The sequence below is a fragment of the Nomascus leucogenys genome, chromosome 6, assembly GCF_006542625.1.
Source record: "Nomascus leucogenys isolate Asia chromosome 6, Asia_NLE_v1, whole genome shotgun sequence".
NCBI lineage: Eukaryota > Metazoa > Chordata > Mammalia > Primates > Hylobatidae > Nomascus > Nomascus leucogenys.
The window spans coordinates 52,341,451-52,367,020 of record NC_044386.1 but is presented as its reverse complement, the minus strand read 5'-3'; the positions used below and the strand labels follow the sequence as shown (position 1 = coordinate 52,367,020).

At 37.4% G+C, this 25,570-nt stretch overlaps 1 protein-coding gene across 2 annotated transcripts in view; it reads right to left on the bottom strand.

Moving 5' to 3' along the window:
• Positions 1 to 25,570, bottom strand: part of SECISBP2L (SECIS binding protein 2 like) — a 58,226-nt gene that overhangs the window by 9,278 nt on the left and 23,378 nt on the right. The window contains exons 8-16 of one of the 2 annotated variants that reach the window (XM_003266893.3): positions 21,492 to 21,626; positions 19,634 to 19,714; positions 18,934 to 19,101; positions 18,648 to 18,789; positions 14,736 to 14,905; positions 13,806 to 13,938; positions 11,281 to 11,443; positions 2,973 to 3,193; positions 1,929 to 2,083 (exon numbers count right to left, since the gene is read on the bottom strand). In XM_003266893.3, coding sequence (XP_003266941.2) covers positions 1,929 to 2,083; positions 2,973 to 3,193; positions 11,281 to 11,443; positions 13,806 to 13,938; positions 14,736 to 14,905; positions 18,648 to 18,789; positions 18,934 to 19,101; positions 19,634 to 19,714; positions 21,492 to 21,626 — 1,368 coding nt within the window. The remainder of the gene's footprint in view (positions 1 to 1,928; positions 2,084 to 2,972; positions 3,194 to 11,280; positions 11,444 to 13,805; positions 13,939 to 14,735; positions 14,906 to 18,647; positions 18,790 to 18,933; positions 19,102 to 19,633; positions 19,715 to 21,491; positions 21,627 to 25,570) is intronic. The other variant, XM_003266894.3, reaches the window with a different exon arrangement.

The window sequence follows — 25,570 nt, the reverse complement described above, 5'->3', positions numbered from 1 at the left end:
TTGCACTTCAATAACCATGATACCTAATGATGTCCAAAGATTTAAGTTTCTACAGCCACCAGAAGGCCAACTATACGACTTCTAGTTATGCCATAATTCTGGCATAACAGGAATGCATCCCATTCCTGTTAAATGTCCAATTTAGTATCACAATGCAACATACTCACAACATTAAGAATTTCAAAGAATTAAACATAACCTGGACATTTTTGAGAATCTGTTTAATTTTATAGTAAGTATAAACCTTCAGGATGAAAGCATGGCAAAAAGTGCTACACTGCTGTAGAATAATAAGTCTCTGAAGATTCATCTCAAGAGGGAAAAATATAAGTAGCATCCTTTATCCAGCTGCATTTTAAATTGTTTAAAATAGCAGGTATAATACAGGATGCTGCTAATCGTACTGATTTTTGAAGAGTGGTAGGTGTTACCTACTAGTAGTGTAAAAAAATATAATCAGGATTTATTATTTTTAAAAAGGAGGAAGGACAGATTCTGTTAAAAACAAAAAACAACAGCCCCTATGTGGTTACATGTAACAGGCTTGACAAATATTTGCAGTGTTTAACAAACTAAGCATTGAAGTGAAAACAATAAAAAGAAAATATGCAAATGGATATGTGAGTTTAACATTGGTTTTACAATATAAAAGAAAGAAAGAAATTGTTAGGAATAAAAGAATATAAGGAAAGAGAAGAAAAACTGAAGAGAGATACTAGGATCAAGGAATAAAAGCCTTGAATGTGAGGGTAAAGATTGGAAGCTTAATTCCAAGATTAGTTGTATCAGAAGGTAACAGTAACAGGTGCACTACCATCCATTGTGAATAGACATACTTGATAATATACCAAGCTGGTCTGGAACTCCTGGCCTCAAGTACTCCTTCCACCTCAGCCTCCCGAGTTACTAGGCTAACAGGCATGAGCCACCAAGAAATTCTCACATACAGTCTAGCATAGTGGGCAGATATACATCTATCTCACAATATCATTCAACAAACATATATTGCCTGCTTACACTCAAGTAATGTGAAAGGTGTCAGGAATATAAAGACAAGGCCTGTCACCAAGGAATTCACAGTTAAAGGGAAAGAAACATACGTAACCTGTCAGCAAGGCAGTGTGCTATGCTAAACGTGACAAAAGCACGGGCTATTGTGGGAGCACAAATATTTATATGCTCATAGAGCAGGTGGGTAGAGAATTTCATGGGTGGTGGGAAAGAAACAGAATGGACAGGGGAATGTAGGATATGCAAACATGGTGACTGGATAGACACATACACAAAAATAGTGTGGTTGGGAAAAATAGTCTGTCAATGATATCACAAAGTACTTTAGAATCAACTTTGTAAAAAAACAGTCTTAAACACTACAGTTGATGAGCATTACTCTAAATTGATAACCATTATATTATCAGCTCCTATAGATAAAGATCTATATTAGCAGATTGCCAAAGAGATGATGGTTGATAGTATCATGGGTACAACTATTGTGACAATTGGTTTAGAAATTTCATTTCCTAAAGGAAAATCCCTTCCAATTAAAGGATTCTTTTGTCTCCTGATTCCTAGTAGCACAAAATATACCCATCTAGAGACTGAAGAAATTACATTACATAATATCAGATATCTTTAACCAGCAGTAAAATAAATTACCATGTACTATGCAGTTGAGCCCGGAAGAAAAAAACCACTTTGGCAGAAACAGGAACTAAAACCTTTTCAAAATGCTTTAGGATTAATCTACATAAATCTTTTCCACCACTAAAAAAGGAAATGTAATACTCAAAAAATTTCCACTCATTCTTTGAGGGTTGTCAACTCACTCCTTCAAATGCTTAAACATAACACTGGCATATGTCAATTGAAAAATGTGCTATCTGGGGGATGTGCTGGAGAGCAAGACTGTGTGTCTTCTAAATTCTTACCTCAGCACCAAAGTAGTTGAAGATTCCCACTACGCTAACAGGAACCAGCTTGTTCACACAGCGTCCTAGAGCTTTCCTTCCAAGGGCAAACACAAAAGGAATTTCTTGTTCCCGTGCCATGGCTATAACATTATAGAGAGCCTCATCCAGACCACCTGAGAAAATCAACACATGCAGACGCCTTTAGTTGTTGCCTACATGGAGCTAATTGCACACCCAATAGCTAAAGCATAAAACATCGCAGCAAAGAATTCTATGAACACTTGTAGCACTTAACGCTGTTACACACATTATCCTATTTGATTTTATACTATACATGGAAGTATATATGTATTTTCTTTCTCCCCTATTAAATTCCAAATTCCCTCAAATCCAGTATTTTTCTTTCTCCATAGGGATTAGCACAGCAGCAATCAAACTGCAACTCAACAAATATTTATTATAAAGAAATTAATTAAAATTGTTAATAGTGGCTGACTTGCAAATGTTTCAGCTCAAGAAAAGATCTCTCACAATGCAGATTGATTACACATTACTGGTCTCTCTGATATTCCTCGCCATGCATATGCCTACTACTACTACCAGCTTTGTCTACTACAGTCACCTAAAGTTGCCCATCAAAAAGGACAAATAAGGATGCATGATGTAGTTCAAAGTACTTGTGTGCTGGTTTGCCTAAGTGCCTCTAAATGAAACTGCTGGTTTCTCAGAGACAAATCACCATCATAAAATTTTAAAAGCAGAATATATTTGCAGAAGAAATGCATTCTGGCTAGACCTCCATCTGATCACAACAGAAGGGACAGTTGGTGGGCCAAACTGAAATCTTCCACTGGTGTTCATACATGAGGATTTTATTTACAATCCAGTCTCAATTCTATTACTTAATTTCAGGTATTGAAAGACTGCATTTTCTTTTCTCATGCTCCAATATTCTGCTTTATACCTAAACTCTGATGAGAAAGACATATGGCTTCCACTTTATATTCACTGTATATCCCACAGCTATATTATCAAAACACTTCAAAAGCAAAAAGCGCATACCTTTTGACTGGATTTTTTCACAGTTTGGAGAAATTATAACACATTTGATCTTGTTTAACTTCATATGTTTGGTAACTTCTCTTAGACCCATAACGAGTCGTCTCCTTGCTTTTGCTCTTACAGGATCTTTTTGGTAGATGCGTTCCTGGAAACTGACAAGCTCTTGGAGAAGAAGAGTCACACATTCATCAATCTCTTTACAAAGAACCTGATTACAATACCTGTAAAAAAAAACCAAAACGGGTAATTCCATCCCAATTTTTTTCCCCTATAGTTATAAAACTACATTAAAAAAATCTCTAAGAGAAAATATATACAGTAAGAAGTTTTCATGAAAAGTCTTTCAAAGAAGTGTTTAAAACTTATTAAATCCTTTAGTCATTTACAAAAACAGAAGAGTGATACAGATATTCCTTGTTTCTGCATTTCAAATAGATTTTTTTAAGTATTCAACAAATGCTTGCTTTTATTATGATACTGGTTTTATCACTTTATCCCCATCACCTAGAAAAAGGCACACACTAAACACTCAAAAATATCTGATAAATTAACAAATATATTTGTTGTCTTCCACGTTGTATTCTTTTTTTTTTTTTTTAATTATCCTTTAAGTTCTGGGATACAGGTGCAGAACATGCAGGTTTGTTACATAGGTATACACGTGTCATGGTGGTTTGCTGCACCCACCAACCCGTCATCTACATTACATATTCCTCCTAATGCTATCCCTCCCTTAGCCCCCTACCCCCTGACAGGCCCCGGTGTGGGATGTTCCCCTCCCCGTGTCCATGTGTTCTAATTGTTCAACTCCCACTTATGCGTGAAAACATGCAGTGTTTGGTTTTCTGTTCCTGTGTTAGTTTGCTGAGAATCATGGTTTCCAGCTTCATCCATGTCCCTGCAAAGAACATGAACTCATCCTTTTTTATGGCTATATAGTATTCCATGGTGTGTATGTGCCACATTTTCTTTATCCAGTCTCTCATTGATGAGCATTTGGGTTGGTTCCAAGTCTTTGCTATTGTGAATAGTGCTGCAATAAACATACGTGTGCATGTCTCTTTATAGCAGCATGCTTTAGAATACTTTGGTATATACCCAGTAATGGGACTGCTGGGTCAAATGGTTCCGATTCTAGATCCTTGAGGAATCACACACTGTCTTCCACAATGGTTGAACTAATTTACACTCACACCAACAGCGTAAAAGCATTCCTATTTCTCCGCATCCTCTCCAGCATCTGTTGTTTCCTGACTTTTTAATGATTGCCATTCTAACTGGCATGAGATGGTATCTCATTGTGGTTTTGATTTGCATTTCTCTAATAATCAGTGATGATGAGTTTTTCATATGTTTCTTGACCGCATAAACGTCTTCTCTTGAGAAGTGTCTGTTCGTATCCTTCGCCCACTTTTTGATGGGGTTGTTTTTTCTTGTACATTTGTTTAAGTTCTTTGTAGATTCTGGATATTACCCCTTGGTCAGATGGATAGATTGCAAAAACTTTCTCCCATTGTATAGGTTACCTATTCACTCTGATGATAGTTTCTTTTGCTGTGCAGAAGCTCTTTAGTTTAACTAGATCCCATTTGTCAATTTTGGCTTTTGTTGCCATTGCTTTTGGTGTTTTACTCATGAAGTCTTTGCCCATGCCTATGTCCTGAATGGTATTGCCTAGGTTTTCTTCCAGGGTTTTTATGGTTTTAGGTTTTATGTTTAAGCCATTAATTCATCTTGAGTTAATTTCTGCATAAGGTGTAAGAAAGGGGCCCCATTTCAGTTTTCTGTGTATGGCTAGCCAGTTTTCCCAACACCATTTATTAAATAAGGAATCCTTTCCCCATTGCTTGTTTTTGTCAGGTTTGTCAAAGATCAGATGGTTGTAGATGTGTGGAGTTATTTCTGAGGCCTCTGTTCTGTTCCATCGGTCTATGTATCTGTTTTGGTACCAGTACCATGCTGTTTTGGTTACTGTAGCCTTGTAAAGTTTGAAGTCAGGTAGCGTAATACCTCCAGCTTTGTTCTTTTTGCTTAGGATTGTCTTGGCTATATGGACTCTTTTTTGGTTCCATATGAAGTTTAAAGTAGTTTTTTCTAATTCTGTGAAGAAAGTCAATGGTAGCTTGATGGGGATAGCACTGAATCTATAAATTAGTTTGGGCAGTATGGCCATTTTCACAATATTGATTCTTCCTATCTGTGAGCATGGAATGTTTTTCAATTTGTTTGTGTCTTCTCTTATTTCCTTGAGCAGTGGTTTGTAGTTCTCCTTGAAGAGTTCCTTTACATCCCTTGTAAGTTGGATTCCTAGGTATTTTATTATCTTTGTGGCAATTGTGAATGGGAGTTCACTCATTATTTGGCTATTACTGGTGTATAGGAATGCTTGTGACTTTTGCACATTGATTTTGTAGCCTGAGACTTTGTTGAAGTTGCTTATCAGCTTAAGGAGATTTGGGGATGAGACGATGGGGTTTTCGAAATATACAATCATGTCATCTGCCAACAGAGACAATTTGACTTCCTCTCTTTCTATTTGAATACCCTTTCTTTCTCTTGCCTGATTGCCCTGGCCAGAACTTCCAACACTATGTTGAACAGGAGCGGTGAGAGAGGGCATCCTTGTCTTGTGCTGGTTTTCAAAGGGAATGCTTCCAGCTTTTGCCCATTCAGTATGATATTGGCTGTGGGTTTGTCATAAATAGCTCTTATTATTTTGAGATACATTCCATCAATACCTAGTTTATTGAGAGTTTTTAGCATGAAGGGCTGTTGAATTTTATTGAGGGCCTTTTCTGCATCTATTGAGATAATCATGTGAGTTTTATCATTGGATCTGTTTATGTGATGGATTACGTTTACTGATTTGCATATGGTAACACCAGCCTTGCATCCAAGAGATGAAGCCAACTTGATCATGGTGGATAAGCTTTTTGACGTGCTGCTGGATTTGGTTTGCCAGTATTTTATTGAGGATTTTCGCATCGACGTTCATCAGGGATATTGGACTGAAATTTTCTTTTTTTGTTGTGTCTCTGCCAGGTTTTGGTATCAGGATGATGCTGGCCTCATAAAATGAGTTATGTAGGAGTCCCTCTTTTTCTATTGTTTGGAATAGTTTCAGAAGGAATGGTACCAGCTCCTCTTTGTAACTCTGGCAGAATTCGGCTGTGAATCTGTCTGGTTCTAGGCTTTTTTTGGTTGGTAGGCTATTAGTTACTGCCTCAATTTCAGAACTTGTTATTGCTCTATTCAGGGATTCGACTTCTTCCTGGTTTAGTCTTGGGAGGGTGTATGTGTCCAGGAATTTATCCATTTCTTCTAGGTTTTCTTGTTTATTTGTATAGAGGTGTTTATAGTATTCTCTGATGGCAGTTTGTATTTCCGTGGGATCAGCTGTGATCTCCCCTTTATCATTTTTTACTGTGTCTATTTGATTCTTCTCTCTTTTCTATTAGTCTGGCTAGCGGTCTATTTTGTTAATCTTTTCAAAAAACCAGCTCCTAGATTCATTGATTGTTTGAAGGGTTTTTAGTGTCTCTATCTCCTTCAGTTCTGCTCTGATCTTAGTTATTTCTTGTCTTCTGCTAGCTTTTGAATTTGTTTGCTCTTGCTTCTCTAGTTCTTTTAATTGTGATGTAAGGGTGTTGATTTTAGATCCTTCCCACTTTCTCCTGTGGGCATTTAGTGCTATAAATTTCCCTCTAAACACTGCTTTAGCTGTGTCCCAGAGATTCTAGTACGTTGTGTCTTTGTTCTCATTGGTTTCAAAGAACTTATCTCTGCCTTAATTTCGTTATTTACCCAGTAGTCATTCAGGAACAGGTTGTTCAGTTTCCACGTAGTTGTGCAGTTTTGAGTGAGTTTCTTAATCCTGAGTTCTAATTTGATTGCACTTGTTTTGAGAGACTGTTTGTTATAATTTCCATTCTTCTGCATTTGCTGAGCAGTGTTTTATGTCCAATTATGTGGTCAATTTTAGAATAAGTGCAATGTGGTGCTGAGAAGAATGTATATTCTGTGATTTGGGGTGGAGAGTTCCGTAGATGTCTAACAGGTCTGCTTGGTCCAGAGCTGAGTTCAAGTCCTGAATATCCTTATTAATTTTGTCTCGGTCATGTCTAATATTCACAGTGGGGTGTTAAAGTCTCCCACTATTGGCTGGGTGCAGTGGCTCACGCCTATAATCCCAGCACTTTGTGAGACTAAGGCAGGTGGATCACCTGAGGTCAGAATTTTGAGACCAGCCTGGCCAACATGGCAAAACCCTGTCTCTACTAAAAATACAAAAATTAGCCAGGTGTGGTGGCACAGGCCTGTAGTCCCACCTACTCAGGAGGCTGAAGCAGGAGAATCACTTGAACTCAGGACGTGGAGGTTGCAATAAGCCGAGATCGTGCCACTGCACTCCAGCCTGGGTGACAGAGCAAGACTCCATCTCAAAAAAAGTCTCCCACTATTGTTGTGTGGGAGTCTAAGTCTCTTTGTAGGTCTCTAAGGACTTGCTTTATGAATCTAGGTGCTCTTGTATTGGGTGCATATATATCTGGGGTAGTTAGCTCATCTTGATGCATTGATCCCTTTACCATTATGTAATGCCCTTCTTTGTCTCTTTTGATCTTCGTTGGTTAAAGTCTGTTTTATCAGAGACTAGAATTGCAACCCCCTTTTTTTTTTTTTTTTTTTTTTGCTTTCCATTTGCTTGGTAAATATTCCTCCATTCTTTTATTTTGAGCCTATGTGTGTCTTTGCACATGAGATGGGTCTCCTGAATACAGGACACCAATAGGTCTTGACTCTTTATCCAATTTGACAGTCTGTATCTTTTAATTGGGGCATTTAGCCCATTCACATTTACAGTTAATATTGTTATGTGTGAATCTGATCCTGTCATTATGATGCTAGCTGGTTATTTTGCCCCTTAGTTGATGCAGTTTCTTCATAGTGTTGATGGTCTTTACAATTTGGTATGTTTTTGCAGTGGCTGGTACCGGTTTTTCCTTTCCATATTTAGTGCTTCCTTCAGGAGCTCTTGTAAGGCAGGCCTGGTGGAGACAAAATCTCTCAGCATTTGCTTGTCTGTAAAGGATTTTATTTCTCCTTTGTTTATGAAGCTTAGTTTGGCTGAATTTGAAATCCTGGGTTGAAAATTCTTTTCTTTAAGAATGTTGAATATTGGCCCCACTCTCTTCTGGCTTGTAGGGTTTCTGCAGAGACATCTGCTGTTAGTCTGATGGACTTACCTTTCTGGGTAACCTGACCTTTCTCTCTGGCAGCCTTTAACATTTTTTCCTTCACTTCAATCTTGGTGAATCTGATGCTTTGTCTCTTGGGTTTGTTCTTCTCAAGGAGTATCTTTGTGGTGTTCTCTGTATTTCCTGAATTTGAATGTTGGCCTGTCCTGCTAGGTTGGGGAAGTTCTCCTGGATAATATCCTGAAGAGTGTTTTCCAACTTGGTTCCATTCTCCTCGTCACTTTCAGGCACACCAATCTAACGTAGGTTTGGTTTTTTCATATAGACCCATATTTCTTGGAGGCTTTGTTCGGTCCTTTTCATTATTTTTTCTCTAATCTTGTCTTCACGATTTATTTCATTAATTTGATCTTCAATCACTGATATCCTTTCTTCCGCTTGATCGATTCAGCTATTGATACTTGCGTATGCTTCACGAAGTTCTCATGCTGTTTTTCAGCTCCATCGGGTAATTTATTATGTTCTTCTCTAAACTGTATTCTAGTTAGCAATTCCTCTAATCTTTTTTCAAGGTTCTTAGCTTCCTTGCATTGAATTAGAACATACTCCTTTAGCTTGGAGGAGTTTGTTATTACCCACCTTCTGAAGCCTACTTCTGTCAATTTGTCAAACTCATTCTCCATCCAGTTTTGTTCCCTTGCTGGCGAGGAGTTGTGATCCTTTGGAGGAGAAGAGGCATTCTGGTTTTTGGAATTTTCAGCCTTTTTGCACTGGTTTTTCCTCATCTTCGTGGATTTATCTACCTTTGGTCTTTGATATTGGTGACCTTCGGTGGGGTTTTTGTGTGGACATCCTTTTTGTTGATGTTGATACTATTCCTTTCTGTTTGTTAGTTTTCCTTTTACCAGTCAGGTCCCTCTGCTGCAGGTCTGCTGGAGTTTGCTGGAGGTCCGCTCTAGACCCTTTTTGCCTGGGATCACCAGTGGAGGCTACAGAACAGCAAAGATTCCTGCCTGTTCCTTCCTCTGGAGCTTCATCCCAGAGGGGCACTCACCAAATGCCAGTGGAGCTCTCCTATATGAGGAATCTGTCAACCCCTGCTGGGAGGTGTCTCCTATTCAGGAGGCACGGGGGTCAGGGACCCACTTGAGGAGGCAGTCTGTCCCTTAGCAGAGCTTGGGCGCTGTGCTGGGAGATCCGCTGCTCCTTTCAGAGCCAGCAAACAGGAACATTTAAGTCTGCTGAAGCTGCGTCCACAGCTGCCCCTTCCCCAATATGCTCTGTCCCGGGCAGATGGGAGTTGTATCTGCAAGCCCATGACCGGGGCTGCTGTCTTTCTTTCAGAGATGCCCCGTCCAGAGAAGAGGAATCTAAAGAGGCAGTCTGGCTACAGCGGCTTTGCCAAGCTCGATTCAGATAGATTTTATGTAAATGATAGGTTAAACTAAGGGAAGGACGATCAGAATTACTAATTATTAAATTCCTAAGGATATAAACCACATGACAACCTGCTATTAGATAAAAACAAATATAATGATTTTGGTAAAGACTTACTAAAGATGCTTCTAGTAGGAAATATATACAATTTCTAACTGAATGTCCTATTACCAACAATTCCTCCTCTGGGCTTGGATAGATTTCTGGGCAGTGGCTTTCTCAGTCATAAAAGTAAGGAGCTAGGTAAAATGGCCTCAAGGATCCCTAGAGCTCCAAAAATTTATGGCTATGGAGGATGAACTTAATAATTAAACTGAAGCCAAAACCAAAGAGGTCATGAGATAAAAATCACATGCCTTTACATCAGACAAAGCAAATGAATAGGGCTCTCTGAGATTATGTATGACTATAATGTGAGAAATAGAAAGTCAGAAGTATGAGGCCACTACAGTACCTAATTTCTGGGATAAAGAAGTCATCTAAGTATATACTTCTCCTGTATACTCTTTCCATCTTTTCTAGTAATCTCTTTCCATCTCTTTCCATCTTTTCTAGTAATCACCCCTCATGTCTACCATAAGCAGGTACTTAATAGGGAGAATTGGTGTTTCTTAACTATGAATAACCAGGCAAGCAAATGTCTACTTTTATATTATATAGTGGGAAAATCTGTGCCTGTTCTTCTTTAGTGCAAAAAAATTTGCAGGGGAATTTTTTGTATTTCTTTGAAAACTAGTTAAATAAGTACAAGTATGACACTACTTCAGAAGAATATATATAAATGGAGAGATTGAGGAACATTTAACTGTCAAAGTGTGCCAAATTGAAGAATGCAATCGAAGACTAGAACATCCCAAAATGCAATTTTCTTCATTCTTTTTTTTCCTTTTTTCCTTCAAGCTGTTCATTTCATACATATGTAACATTTTATCCCCCAAGTGTTTCATTTGCTCCACATCTGTGATTTGATATTTAATTAACTTTCCAAAGCTAGGCAAGAAGTATTTGCTCAAAAACAATGATATAAGGAAAAGGAACAGAATAAACCAATGTAATTTGGACTCACATAGATTATACTTTCACCCTGGGATTCTTTCATATGTCATTTTTAAAGGTAAAATTAATTCATCAACACAAACGTTAAAATCTTAAAATCCTTCACAGCAATAACTGTTAAAGCTATTCACAGATGGGGTATCATATTTTGTGATCCCCCAGTTATCTCAATTTAAGAACTTAGAAATACTTGCACAAATAGCTTTATGTAATAGGTTCACTTCATATAATAGGGTCTTAGAAACCTATTAATTGGTTACAGTGATCTTTTGAAGGGCCAACAATACAAACAAAAAAGCAAAAGCATTTGTAGGAGGAAAACTGATAGTACAACATTTAATATATAAGATATTAAGAGTCTAGATTTCTAGAATAGAAATACTACCTGATATAAAGAGAATGTACTTACTGTCAAATCACTCTCATGTGAATACTAACAGCTGACAGAAGGCAATGCTTTAAATAATAATAAACCCAGCTGTTAAACAAAATCCGAAAGGAGTTAAAGATCTCTGGTCTTTTGTCTGCTGGACTCACTGAGTAACAATGACAATACTAAATTCAGAACTACAATCAAGATCCTTAAACTATTCAACCTCAATAATGAGTATAAAACTTACTCTCTAAATCTTTTGCTGTGGATTTTGGTTATTGTTGAAGATGCCATTGGACTGCCTATTCCAGAACTAGCAGGAGAGCCTTGTGACACAGGTGTCATACAGTATGGAGAGTTCTGACTTGCTGGAGAGAGTGAAGTATCGCTGGGCATGCTTAGTCCAGTATCTGTGGAGATGTGGAGTGAAGGCAAAAAATTTAGAAACTTCAAATGCTGAAAAGCTCTATGTTGATCAATGTAATTTAGAACAGCTGTTGTCTTTTGGGTCATTTCCAAATTTTCCAGAAGCTAATAAGGTGGGCATTTTTCATATCACAAATAAACATGTTTCATACACTACAAAAATTAAATTCTCCTATTGTCTGTTGAAGTATATTCTTAGCCAGGTGAGGTGGTGCATGCCTGTGGTCCCAGCTACTCGGGAGGGTGAGGCGAGAAAATCGCTTGAATCTGGGAGTTTGAGGTCAGCCTGAGAAACACTGTGAGACTTCCATCTCTTTAAAAAAAAAACATTCCCTCTCTCTCTCAAAAGTTAAGCATAGCCCAGAAGTCTCCACAGGGATGAGGTAGAATATACATTATCTAAAACACGTATTCCTAGAGAATTTAAATTAAAGGGAAAAAATCTGCACCTCTTAGGCCGGGCGTGGTGGCTCATGCCTGTAATCCCAGCACTTTGGGAGGCCAAGGCAGAAGATTACTTGAGGTCCAGGGTTCAAGACCAGTCTGGCCAACATGGTGAAACCCCATCTCTACTAAAAATACAAATAAATTAGCCGGGCGTGGTGGCACATGCCTGTAGTCCCAGCTACTCAAGAGGCTAAGGCAGGAGAATCACTTGAACCCAGGAGGTGGGGGTTGCAGTGAGCCAAGATCGTGCCACTGCACTCCAGCCTGGGCAACAACAGAGATTCTATCACACACACACACACACAAAAAAGAAACAAACAAACAAAAAAAGATACCTCTTTCCAGATCACATTACTCACTTCTTCATTTCTAGTTTTCCATCTATTTCTTAGAAATCTTTTTTTTTTAAAACAATCTAAAACTTCCCATTATTGCTGGCAATGTCAAATTCTACCTCACCCTCTCCACACCACTCCTGATTCTCCAGGCACCACCCCGGTTTCTCTCTTATTTGGTCTTTGCTTCTGTGTTCAAGAAGCCACATTATTAAATGCCATTTCTTGACTCTACTGTCTCCTTCGTTTAGTTATTGCTTCTTTCCTAAACAGCTAAACTCAGGAAATTAGTTCATATTTGTATATCTAGTCCATTAATTAGCAAAATTACACATGGTGTTTTTGTTTGTTTGTTTGTTTTTTTGATACAGGGTCTCACTTTGTCATCCAGGCTGGAGTGCAGTGGCATAATCTCCACTCATTGCAGCCTCAGCCTCCTGGGCTCAACCAATCCTCCCACTTCAGTCCCCCAAGTGGCTTGGACTATAAGTGTGAGCCACCATGCCCAGCTAATTCTGGTATTTTTTGTAGAGACAGGGTTTCGCCTTGTTGCCCAGGCTGGTCTCAAACTCCTGAGCTCAAGTGATCTGCCCATCTTGGCTTCCCAAAGTGTTAGGATTACAGGCATGAGCCACTGCACCCAGCCCACATGTATCTTCTTACCTTCCTACTGGGCTGTAAGCTATTCAACAGTAGGACCTGTCTACTATATATCTTTATTACATTCCCCAACGTCCTCCTGCCACTCTAGTTACTCAAATACATGGGGTAAACATTCAGTAAACATTTGCTGAATGAATGGACAGATGATTACACCTAAAATCAAGGGGAATCATTAAATTGAGAATAAAAGAGAACCCTAAACAAACATGTCCCCAGTGAACAATCCTTAGAAATCAACTCATTTTTCTAAAAACAATGAAACATTGTTGCTTAATCTATGTGTAAACCAGATTTAAATGTGTTGCAAAAAGTTGGGCAATAAAGATATACTAGCAGAAAAATCTTTCTTCTATGGTGGTATAAATATTAGAAGAAATCTTGGTTTTGCTAAGTTACCAACTGGAATCATATGTATTGCTACTTACTGTATGACACTGAATCTTACTGACTAACTAGATTCTGCTTTGCAATTGCATTCATTGTGGCATATGTATTAATTCCATGAAAGCAAGAAAATCAACAAAAATGACTCAATGAAAAGTAGCCCTAAAAAGAAAGATAGCCAAAAGTATTCTGGACGTAAAAGAAAACAAAATGAAAATACTTGTGACAATTCCAGAGATCTCATGCATTCGTGACATCTTAATTTTGAGAGTTCGCTACAAATTCAGGATTTAAGACTCAAAAATGTCATAGGCCTACTATATAACACCTGTCCCCTTCTCTTTAACCATCTCCCTAAAAAAGCATCTTTAAAAGAAACCACTCTAAAAAATAAAGAGATTTATGTAAAATATGGAGCACGTCTTCCAATCAAGAGCATTAACTAGTGATAGCTTACGTATCTATTAAAATATTTCAGACCATTCCATGAGAAGAGGAGAAAGGGGGAGCTCCTTACCTTCCTGGGAAACAATCTCCTGTGGCAAATCATCAATAAAATCTAAGTGCATTTCTGTTGGTTCCTCGGATCCCAAAAGATTGTGGTCCACAGTTAAGCGCCCCTTCTTTTCCTCTCTTTCTTTTAAAATAACCTAAAAGTCATTACACTAGTCTTCAATTACTGATTACTCTTCAACTATGTACAAATGATGACAATATACATTATAACACAGGTATAGTAGTTCACTTAAACATGAACATGAGAAGTTTGGCTAACTGGCAAAAAGGCAAATGTAATTTCAGACACTGTAAGTTGAAGGAAGTACTGCATACAAAATAAAGAAAAGCAATTATGTTATAGAATATACAGCTATCAAACCATATCTGATGCTGTAAATCTTAGGTGGCAAACTAGAGTTTCCAAAAAAAAAAAAGGTTAAATTAAAAAGTTTGGAACCCAGGTCATACAGTTACATTTGATTGACATTCTACAGTTTTCAATTATTTGGACATGAATTATCTCATTTTGAACCCTTTAACAATAGTGAGTTAAATCAAATATGATCCCCAATTTATAGATGAGAAAGATGAGAGTAAAATGGTTGCCTAAAATGATATGTGTAGCAAGCACTGAAGTTAGTACTGAAATCCAGGGCTTCTGATTCCTGGAGTCTAATGTTTTGGGATACTACATATTTGACTTTTTTTTAAACCTTACAGAAATAATTCATTTTCCAGGGCCCTGTTCTACGGTCATGATATTGATGAAAGACAGTCATGATATTGATGATATCCTGAGCTTCAAATTAACACATTATCGTCAAGATTCATGTGTATGAATACTTCTCACAACAATCTGTTGGCTACGACACCACAACCTACTTTTACAAAACAGATTAAAATCCTTATTCATCCTATAAAATAAATATCCCACCAGATTTCAGTTTACCTTTTTAAGTGCTGTGGGTCGTTTTAGTTTTGCAATTTCCTTCTCTTTTCCTTTTTTTGCTTTAGAAGAAGCAATGTCCACAGAATTAAAGGATGTCAAACAGGGCTGACTTTTGGTTAAAGGTTTTCTATTAGTAGAGTCTTTAGTGTGAAAAGAAGCTGCAGTAACTACTAAAAACAAAGAGGAACATTAGTTTCACCATTAGGGCCAATCCCACATACTTTCAAAATTTCCAATAACTACAAAAACAAGGACGTCCTCCTCCCATGGAAAAAATGACATCGTAACAGTGGAGCACTACACATGGCTAGGCAGTGTCCCTCAGATACAGCTTTTACCTATCCTTTAGAGACTAAGCCAATGCAACTAACCAATTTAGAGGTCCATTATAGGGATAAATAATTAGTTCTACTCTCCTGTACAACCCTCAAATATGGCAATTCCTTGCAACTGGTCTTCAGTCAGAACCATTCTACCTTTGACACTTCACAATGCTGCACCCCTTCTTATTCCTACTGAATCTGCTATTTGTCCTTATGTAAGATATCTATCACTTCTCTCCTTATTTCAGTTGGTCAGTAAAGAATAATGATTTTACCCACTCAGATGCACTCTGCCTCATTCAGTAATTATATTTATTTATTTATTTATTTTGAGATGGAGTCTACTCTGTCGCCCAGGCTGGAGCGCAGTGGCACGATCTCGGCTCACTGAAACCTCCGCCTCCTGGGTTCAAGCAATTCTCCTGCCTCAGCCTCCCGAGTAGCTGGGATTACAGGCACGTGCCACCATGCCCAGCTAATTTTGGTATTTTTAGTAGAGACGGTTTCACCATGTTGGCCAGGATGGTCTTGATCTCTTGACCTTGTGATCCGCCCGCGTCAGCCTCCCAAAGTGCTGGGATTACAGGCGTGAGCCACTACACCCGGTCTCAGTAATTCTTTTATGTCTGGTTGATACCCTCAGTTTCTACTGGCTTCTTCCAATCCTTTACTATACCTAAATCCCCAACCTCAGTCCTCTCACTCTAGCAGAGCTTTCCTGCCACTTCCCTGAGAAGATGCTATCCAATATAAACTTACAAACCACCTGAAATGAGGTGGCAGACATCCTTACTCCTGTCCAAGGCTCACCAACTGTCTTTATTCTTAATATCCCATCTCAGTTCCTCTAGGATCTAACTCTATTCCTATACCCTTGCATCTTTCATGTTCCTCCCTGACCCTTGACTTTTTTCTTGATCCCCTAATAAGATGCTAAAATCTTCTATCTAAAAAAAAGAAAGGGTTTTTTAAAAAGGCACACCAACTAAACCCTTCCCTTGACTGACTTCCCTTCAAGCTAAGGTGCCATCATTCCCCTTTCCTTCCCTATTAAACTTCTAAACAGTTTTTCTCTCACTATCACTTTTCAAATCATTACAATTTCACCTCTGCCCAACCCATTCTCTTGAAACGTATTGTCAAGGTCACACATAATCTTGCAATTGCCAAATACAATTCTCTGACTCTTCATTCTACTCTAGTTTTCTTCAGGATTTGGTACCAAGGACTACATCCTTTTCCTCAAAATTCTATCCTTGCCTTCTGTAACATTACACTCCTTTATTTTTCTTATTCTTTCTCAAATCTATGTTTCTTGTTCTTCTTCCTCTTATCCTTTAAATGTGAGCATTCCACAAGTCTTTGTCTGTGAACATCTTTTTCCTAATTTTTCTTTCCCCCAACAATCTGATTTCCACAACTTCAACACTCATCTGTATTTGAAACTCACTGACTTGTAACCTAAACTATACATTCATAACTATATGCTAAATAGGAACCACCAGAATCTCCCATGCTAGCATTTAAAATACAACAGGCAGCATCTGCTCTTCCCAACAAAATTCTTCTATAATCCCTATCTTGTGTAGTAACATCGCAGCCGTTATCACCACCACAGTCATCCAAGACAGAGTCTGGAGTCATCATTGACCTGTTTCCAGATCCATCATTTCCCTATAATTCTTTTTCATCATGATCAGTCTCATCCTTTTCTTGAACATGTGTATATATGGGTGTATATATATTAAAAAAGATATATCATTATATATAAAATATATAGTTACATAATTTATAGTAATATAATTATATTAACATTTAGCAACTGCTAAATATATACATTTATGTATATTAACAGTATATGTATACATATGTAAACGTATATATTTAGCAGTATATACTGTATATATGTATATAATATAGACATTATATATACTGTATATATGTACATATATAAACATATATTAAGTTGCTAAATTAATCGAATTTGTAACAAGCCATCTGAAATATCACAGGTTAATCTTGTCTCTATAATAATATTAAACATTTATTGAGTGATTATAACCCAGATACTCTAAGCACTTTACATATATCATCTCATCTAATTCTCAAGACAATCCTGAAGTAGGTACTCTCATATTAATGTGAGGAAACTGAAGCACATGAAGGTTAAGTAACTTGCCAATGAAACACATGGAAGTACAGGATTCAAACAAAGGCAACTTGATTCCAGGGCCCCTGCTTTTAGCTACTAGGCCATACCGCCTCCAGAACACTGCTAACTGTCAGTTTTATTCCCTATTTTTACTCTTAAGTGAGAGATTACTGCCACTCTCCCCATCTCAACATGCAACTCTAAAGCTTTATATACATTCAGTACTATTTGTAATAATAGTTATTACAAATAACTATTGTAATAACAAAGGTTGATAGTGGATTGGTAACTAGATAGGTTTAAACATTTTGCACACAGGTTAAAATTATACGTTGTAATTTATCTTTCTGTCTAATAAGTAATTGTCCCTTTACATAGGATCAGAAGAAACACAAAATTCAATTTTGCCTCTCAGCATCGGTGCTGGTGCTGTACATTGGTACCTTTCCTGTTCCTTTGTTCTATTCCTCACCTTCTAAAAAAAGACTATGAAAAGAAATGAGGGAACACAGAAAAGCTGAGCTCTAAATCTGACAAGGTTTGTTAAAATAGAAATTACTGTTTCAGTAGAAAGCCAGATCATTTTCTCATATACACATACACACAATCTGATCAAAACCCTTGTATGCAACTGAGTTTTAAACTGGACAATTTAAGAGAGCCAGATTACTTGGGATTTTTTTTATTTCAATCTTTGAAAAAGAAAAAATTTGGGTGAGTCAAAATGCATACCAACTGACATTTATGCAGAGATCTAAAGAAGCTGAGGGAAGCAAACTATGCTGATACCTGAAGAAAGAGCATCCCAGGAAAAGGGAATAGTAAGGCCACAGATACTGAGCTAGGATCATGCTGGGTGTGTCTGAGGACTGCTAATGTGGCTAGAGCAGAGTGTGTTAGGAGAGAATGGTGATGAAGGCAAAAAGGTAATGGGGTCAGCTAAAATATGGCTTTAGTTAGGAGTCTGGCTTCATGCCAAGTGAAATGAAGCACTATCAGAGGATTCTGAGCAGTGAAGTGATATAATCCAGCTTACATTTTAAAAAGGTCCCTCCTTTTAACATAGACTAGGGGTTGTGGGGAGGGAAAAGCAGGTAGTAATAAGGAAGCTACTCAGTCTAGTACTGTACAATAATGGGGGCTACTGTGGTGGCAAGAAATCTGGTGAGTAGTTAGAGTATGGACATGTTTTACAGGCAGGACAGATAGGACGTGTTAAAGGACTAGGTGTGGAAAGAAAAGGAGCATGGACGATCTCAAGGCTTGTGGTTTAAGCTGACTTAAAATACACACAAACACACATACATATATATACATACACACATACATATATATACATACACACATACATATATAAAATTTTTAAAATTTCGATTAACAACATCTAACAGATATTACCAGAGACAAACAGCAAATTGCTCAGACTAATGATATCACCTGTATATGACAGAGGTCTGGTGTTAGTAATTTGCCGTGCTCTCATTGCCTGCTGTTGTTTTTCCAGAGCAGCTAACATGTCCCCTAAATCTAGCTGCACAGGTGTTTTATTCTTTTTTCCAGCTGCTTTTGATAAAGCTTCCTACAAAATAAATACAAAAAATTAATTTTTTTGTTACGGTATGAAACTGGCATTTTAAGATGACTATATTTATCACTCCTCCTATCTATTCCATCAAACCTAGCAAGTAAACTATCACATTTGTTCATAAAAATGAATATGTACCTGTAATTTTTTTTGCTCCATACTTATTTCTGAATATTCTTGAGCTGTGGCAAGGGCTGCTGCTAAAGCTTTCTTCTTCTGACTTTTTGCACGTTTAGGAACTGAGGTGGTAATGGGAATTGGAGTCTGAACTATATTGATTGGTGAGTTTTCAGGTAAATCATCCAACTATGGTAACCAGAAAAAAAAACATTTGTTAGTGATCCCATAAAAGTCAATCATAAGGAAAAAGGATCCAGAATGTGAGACATTCTGCAGTACAACCGGACTAGAGTCTTCAAAGAATTCAATGTCATAAAGAACAGGATTTGACAGTGGGACCATTTCAGACTGGGAAATAATAAAGGGACAAAACAGCTTAATGCAGTGGGTGATGGCTGCCTGGATCCTTGAATGAAATAAAACGAAATACATCCAAAGTAAAATTTTGCAACAGTTGGGAAAATTTCAGTACAGATTGTATGTTGTATGATGATATCATTTAATTAATGGTATTTTAGTAATAGAACTGTGGATTTCATAGAGAATTATCTTTGTTCAGGCTATGCTGGAAAGAAATATTAAAGATAGGTACTAAACACCATCTCCTGCACACTCTGCTGCTCCATGTGCCTTTACACTTATCTTCAATATTTCCCTTCAACATAGCCACTGTTCAAAAGATGTTATATTTTGCTTTTCTTTTTAAAGAGTTACTTACTACTTTAGAAGAAAGTTTTTGTTGAATATTCTCATCCTTAGCATTTCCATTCTCATTTAGTTCTTGAAACCCATCTTCATCCTGAAATATTTCACATTTTAAGTAAAAAGAGTTCAAGGTAAACTCCTAAAAAAACTTTTTATAATGCTTAGAAGTATTGAAAAATGAGGAAGTTATTTCTTGTATTCTACTACTGAATTATTCAAAGTCAGTCTTAAAGAGGAAATGTCATTTCTCACATGCTAAAACATAAACAATTTAATTATTCAAGGATAGGGGCGTATCCACACATCTCCATTTTTTGGATTTCTGCACCTACTATTTCATTTTTATTAATAATTCTACCTTCAGATAGGTGGGTAATTGAAAAGAAATTCAAACTGGGTTTTATCATATTCAGATAATTTGAAAAAGTGTTTAACGGACAGCTTCATGTAAACTTTATTAATATATTCCTTGTTCTGCATTACTCCATACGATTGCCAATAAAGTTAAAAAAAATCTTTTCCATTGAAATTAATTTATTAATATCTTCCTTTATCCTGAAAATTATATCTAATATCTTTAAATATAAGTATAGAACCAATAGTACAGTTGAGTACATGTACTACAATTGCCAGATCTGGATATACTGAAACTATTCTTGATAGAATAATTGAGATATACTCTCAAGTCCTTTGGCTCAATTACTAAACTTATCTAACATATTATTGATTTTTTTTTTTTTTGAGATGGAGTTTCGCTATTGTTGCCCAGGCTAGAGTGCAATGGCACAATCTCGGCTCACTGCAACCTCCGCCTCCTGGGTTCAAGCAATTCTCCTGCCTCAGCCTCCCAAGTAGCTAGGATTACAGGGACCCACCACCATGCCCAGTTAATTTTTTGTATTTTTAGTAGAGATGGGGTTTCACCACGTTGGCCAGGCTGGTCTCAAACTCCTGACCTCAAGTGATCTGCCCGCCTCGGCCTCCCAAAGTGCTGGGATTACAGGCGTTAGCCACCATGCCCAGCATATTATTGATTTCTATCCTCTGACCTCAAGCAAGTTTTCCAGTTTAATCTCCCATCTATTAACTCATTTAATAGAATTTATGATCCAACCAAAATGAGTTACTCAAATGAGTTACCAGAGATGTGTGGTGAAAAACATCTTGACACATACAAATTCTACTTGTTTCTTAAATTCATTTCAAACGTTACCTACCCTGCCACAAACCCAGTGACCTGTCTCTGCGCTCAACTCTAACCACACTCAACTAAGTATTAGGTGTGTATATGCCTACGTTCTCCTACTACACAGCAACTTTCCCAAAGATAGCAGGTCTATTCACCTTAATGTATCATTCAGAGCACCTTACTGCACACATATACTAGACCACCAGTAAGAATCTGTTAGACGAATAACAATGCAATTAGGATATGAACTGTCTATCAGAGAAAGTAAAACATTTTTCTTCCTTCTCTAAAATTCTCCTGGCTGGCAGCACAACTTAACTAGACTGAACCACTCAAATCTGAAAAGCTTTTCAAATGGATTGAATAACAACAAAAATTAAGTGAAAAAGCTCCATACTAAATAAAGTCCACATGAAATCAAGTTCTACCTCTATACATTACCTCAAAATGATGAACACACAGGACAAAAACTTATAAAAATAAACATCAGTAAAATTAATGTTAGATTAAATATATATAACCAAGACAAAAATGAGTTAATACTTCTGAGTAATTTATAATTTAATATTAGAATCACATGTTAAGACATAAAAAGTATTCACAATGTTCACAATGTAACAAATTAATTTCTTAATGGGAACATTTCCTATAACAGCTTACAAATAGAGTTTGAAAAAAATACCTCAAAATATAAAGACTCAGAATTTGGATCGCTTCTATGGGATTGACTAGAGCTTAAATGCTTATTATCTGGTCTCTTTTGCAAATTCTGTCTTCTTTCTGAGGAAGTACTGTGTCCTCGGCATCTGAATCCAACCTAAGTAAACCCCAGAGGGGAAAAAAAATCTAATTATTTTTAAATAAATGTTTCACTCAAGTATATAACACTGGCAGAAAAGTACACACAAGTGTACAACTCAATAAATTTTCACCAAGTGCATCACTTATTTTAAAGATCAAGTTTCTGACAAATAAGGTACTTATAAGAAAAATAGAAAAATGAGACAATTAATGCACATTGCTTTTTTCCCCTCGACATGAATATTTACTAGCAGCTTTATTCACAAAAGTGAAAACAGGAAACAAACCAGATGTTCTATAGTGGGTGAACAGTTAAACTAACTGTGGCATATCCAGATCATAGTATAGAAGTCTGTATCAACCACAAAATGGAATAAACTACAGTATTGATAAACTCAACATCCAGAGAACCATGGAAGTGAAAAAGGCCAATCCCAAAAAGACTGTATGAAGGCATACAAAATCTACTGAAACAACAAAATTAGAAACGGAGAATACATCAGTGGATTCTAGGGCATAAGGAGCAGTTTGTGTGGCTACGAAAGCCAACAGGGGGGTCCTTTGTGATGATGGATCTGTTCTGCGTCTTGACTGTATCAAGGCCAATATCCGGGTGTGATATTGCACTACAGTTTTGCAAGATGTTACCACTGGGGGAAACTGCATATTACTTACTTAAACTTATTTTTTTTAGAGACGTGATCTTGCTCTGTCGCCCAGGCTGGAGTGCAGTGGCTTGATCGTAGCTCACTACAGCCTAAACACCCAGGCTCGGGTGATTCTCTTGCCTCAGCCTCCCAAGTAGCTGGGACTACAAGCACATGCCACCACACCCAGCTAATTGTTTTATTTGTATTTTTGTAGAGACAGGGGTCTCGATATGTTGCCCAGGCTGGTCTCGAACTGCTGACTTCAAGCAATCTTCCCACCTTGGCCTCTCAAAGTACTGAGATTAAGGGATGAGTCACATGCCTGGCCTTTTACATTACTTTTTCAATTAGGATCTTACTCTGTCACCCAGGCAGGAGTGCAGTAGTGCGATCAAGGCTCACTGCAGCCTCAACCTCCTGGGCACAAGTGATTCTTTCACCTTAGCCTCCCAAATAGCTAGGACCACAGGTGTGCACCACCACACCCAGCTAATTTTTTTTTATTTTCTGTAGAAGCAGGGTCTACCCATATTGTCCAGGCTGGTCTAGAACTCCTGGGCTCAAGGGATCCTCCTGCCTCGCCTCCCAAAGTGCTGGGATTACAGGCATGATTCACCATGCCCAGCTACTCTTTAATTTAACTACTGTAAGTCTTCTGATACTTGCAGTTTATTTTTTTATAAAATAGATAAAACAGGAGAATTATTTAATACAAATCTTGTTTCCAAGATTTAAGAGAATAAGCTTTTATTCAATCACATAAATTAGTATTATTATTGTATGTTACGGACTAAAATGTTTCTGTCTCCCAAAATTCATGTATTAAAATCCTAATACTCCCTCCACCCATGAGATGGTATTTGAAAGTGCAGCCTTTGGGAGGTGATTAAGTTATGAGGACACAGCCATCACAAATGGGATTAGTGACCTCATATAAGAAACCCCAGAGACCTCCTTCACCCCTTCTACCACATAAGGACAAAGCTGGAAGACAGCCACCTATGAATCAGGAAGCAGACCCTTACTGGACATCGAATTTGCCAGTGCCTTGGACTTCCCACCCTCCAGAACTGAAAGAAATAAACTTCTGTTGTTCCTAAGTCACTGAGTCTATAGCATTATCTTATAGCAGCCGAAACAGACCAAAAAATCCCATTAACAAATATGCAAAATGTTCAACTGTCATATGGGCAAGAAAAAAAAATTAAGCATTTTAAGACTCTTAAGACATTTCAAGTTACCTCTCAAGTACCAAATGTAGCTAACAGTAAATGCCTCTTTTAACCAGGACACTTAAAAGATATGAAAAGTACAATCTTCAGTAACAGCTACTCCAAAATTCTAACAACTGCAAATTGGAAAGAAGGTGCTGGTACACAGGCCTTGGATTCTGAAATCAAACAGATGCACACAAAGACCTGGAACCACCTGGATTCTCGCGCTTGCTGTTGTAAACCAGAATTAGTATATATGCATTAATGGTGTTACAAACAGTAAAACAAGTTCCTTTAAAAACAAATGCAACCTGATTCTTACACTTCGAGACATAAAGCACCAGGATTAAATTAAAACCCCCAAACTAATGGTCCCAACAAAGTTCACGTGAGCCAAATGTGCAAGTATTCCAATAAACTCATGAATGAATCAATAACCTCATGACATCGAAATACTTTTTCTCAGCTCTTCTAAGAAAGAGTTTTGTTGATAGAAAGAGGGTATACTGAACAAAACAAAGCAGAAGCTACAGCTTTGAATATATATTAAGATTCTTAAATGAGTAGCACAAATTAATTTAAAAATTTTAAAGTTTTCATACCCCATTTACAATAAAAAGGAAAAAAATATTAGAAATTGCCACTAAGAATACGTACAAACTCATTTAAAGAAAACTTTACAACACTTCCATTTATTTGATTGACTGACTGACTGCTTAACTGAGACACGGTCTCATTCTGTCACCCAGGCTGGAGTGCAGTGGCGCCATCATAGCTCACTGTAACCTCAAACTCCTAGGCTCAAGCGCTCCTCCCACCTCAGCCTCCCAAGTAGCTAGGACTATGGGTGCATGCCACCATGCCTGCCTTACAGCACTTCTAAAGAACACAAAAAAATGATTCAAGTCAGGTGTGGTGGCTCATGCCTGTAATCCCAGCACTTTGGGAGGCCAAAGCGGGTGAATCGCTTGAAGTCAGGAGTTCGAGACCAGTCTGGCCAACATGGTGAAACCTGGTCTCTACTGAAATACAAAAATTAGCCACAGGTGGTAGCAGGCACCTGTAATCTCAGCTACTTGGGTGGAGGCTGAGGCAGGAGAATCACTTGAACCCAGGAGGTGGAGGTTGCAGTGAGCTGAGATTGTGCCACTGTACTCCAGCCTGGGCAACAGAGCAAGACTCTGTCTCAAAAAAAAAAAAAGATTCAAAAATAGGAAGACATATTGTTTTTGCATAGAAAGATGACACATCATAAAGGTAGCTGATTCTCTCTAAGTTTACAGATTAATTTAAATACCAATGGAACCGATTAGAAAGTCCAGAAATGGATTCCAATATATTTGGGAATTTAGTAAGTGATAAAGGTAATTAAAAGTCAGTGAAGAAGAGATCAACTTTTCAACAAATGGTGCTGGAAGATTTTAAAAAGTCACTTCAAAATTACAAAGTAGGATCATATCTTACATCATATACCAAGAAAAACTCTAAATGGAATAAAGATTTAAATGTAAAAAGCAAGGCCATGAATACACTAGAGGAAAAAACAAGCAAATTCCTTTACAGCTTTGGAGTAAGGGCAAAGCTTTTCCAACTATGATTTAAAACCCTTTAGAAGCCATAAAAAAGGACCAATAAAGTCAATTTATAAATATAAACTTCTTAATGTTATTTTAAAAATAAACTGTGCATGGCAATGATCATGATAATAATGAGCAAAGTAAAAAATAAAAAGGAAAGCCTAGCAAAATATTTGCAACTTGTATTACATATTAAAGACTCTAAGTAACTTCAGGAATTTGATAAAAACTTGATCAAACTGATTTTAAAATGTACCCCAAAAAAGAAAGAAATAGATCAAGATTCAAAAAATGAGCAAAGGATAGGACCAGGTAAGTTCACAGGAAAAGAAGTAAATACAAATGCTCCTTAAACACATGGAAGAATGATCAACTACATTAAGACATAATTTTTATCTAACTGGCATACACCCAAAATCCTGAAAACACACTATATCTGAGGCCGTATGAAACTAGGCACTTTCCACATTGTTGTTGAGGATGCAAACTGATACAATCTGGTGATATTTACCAAAACAA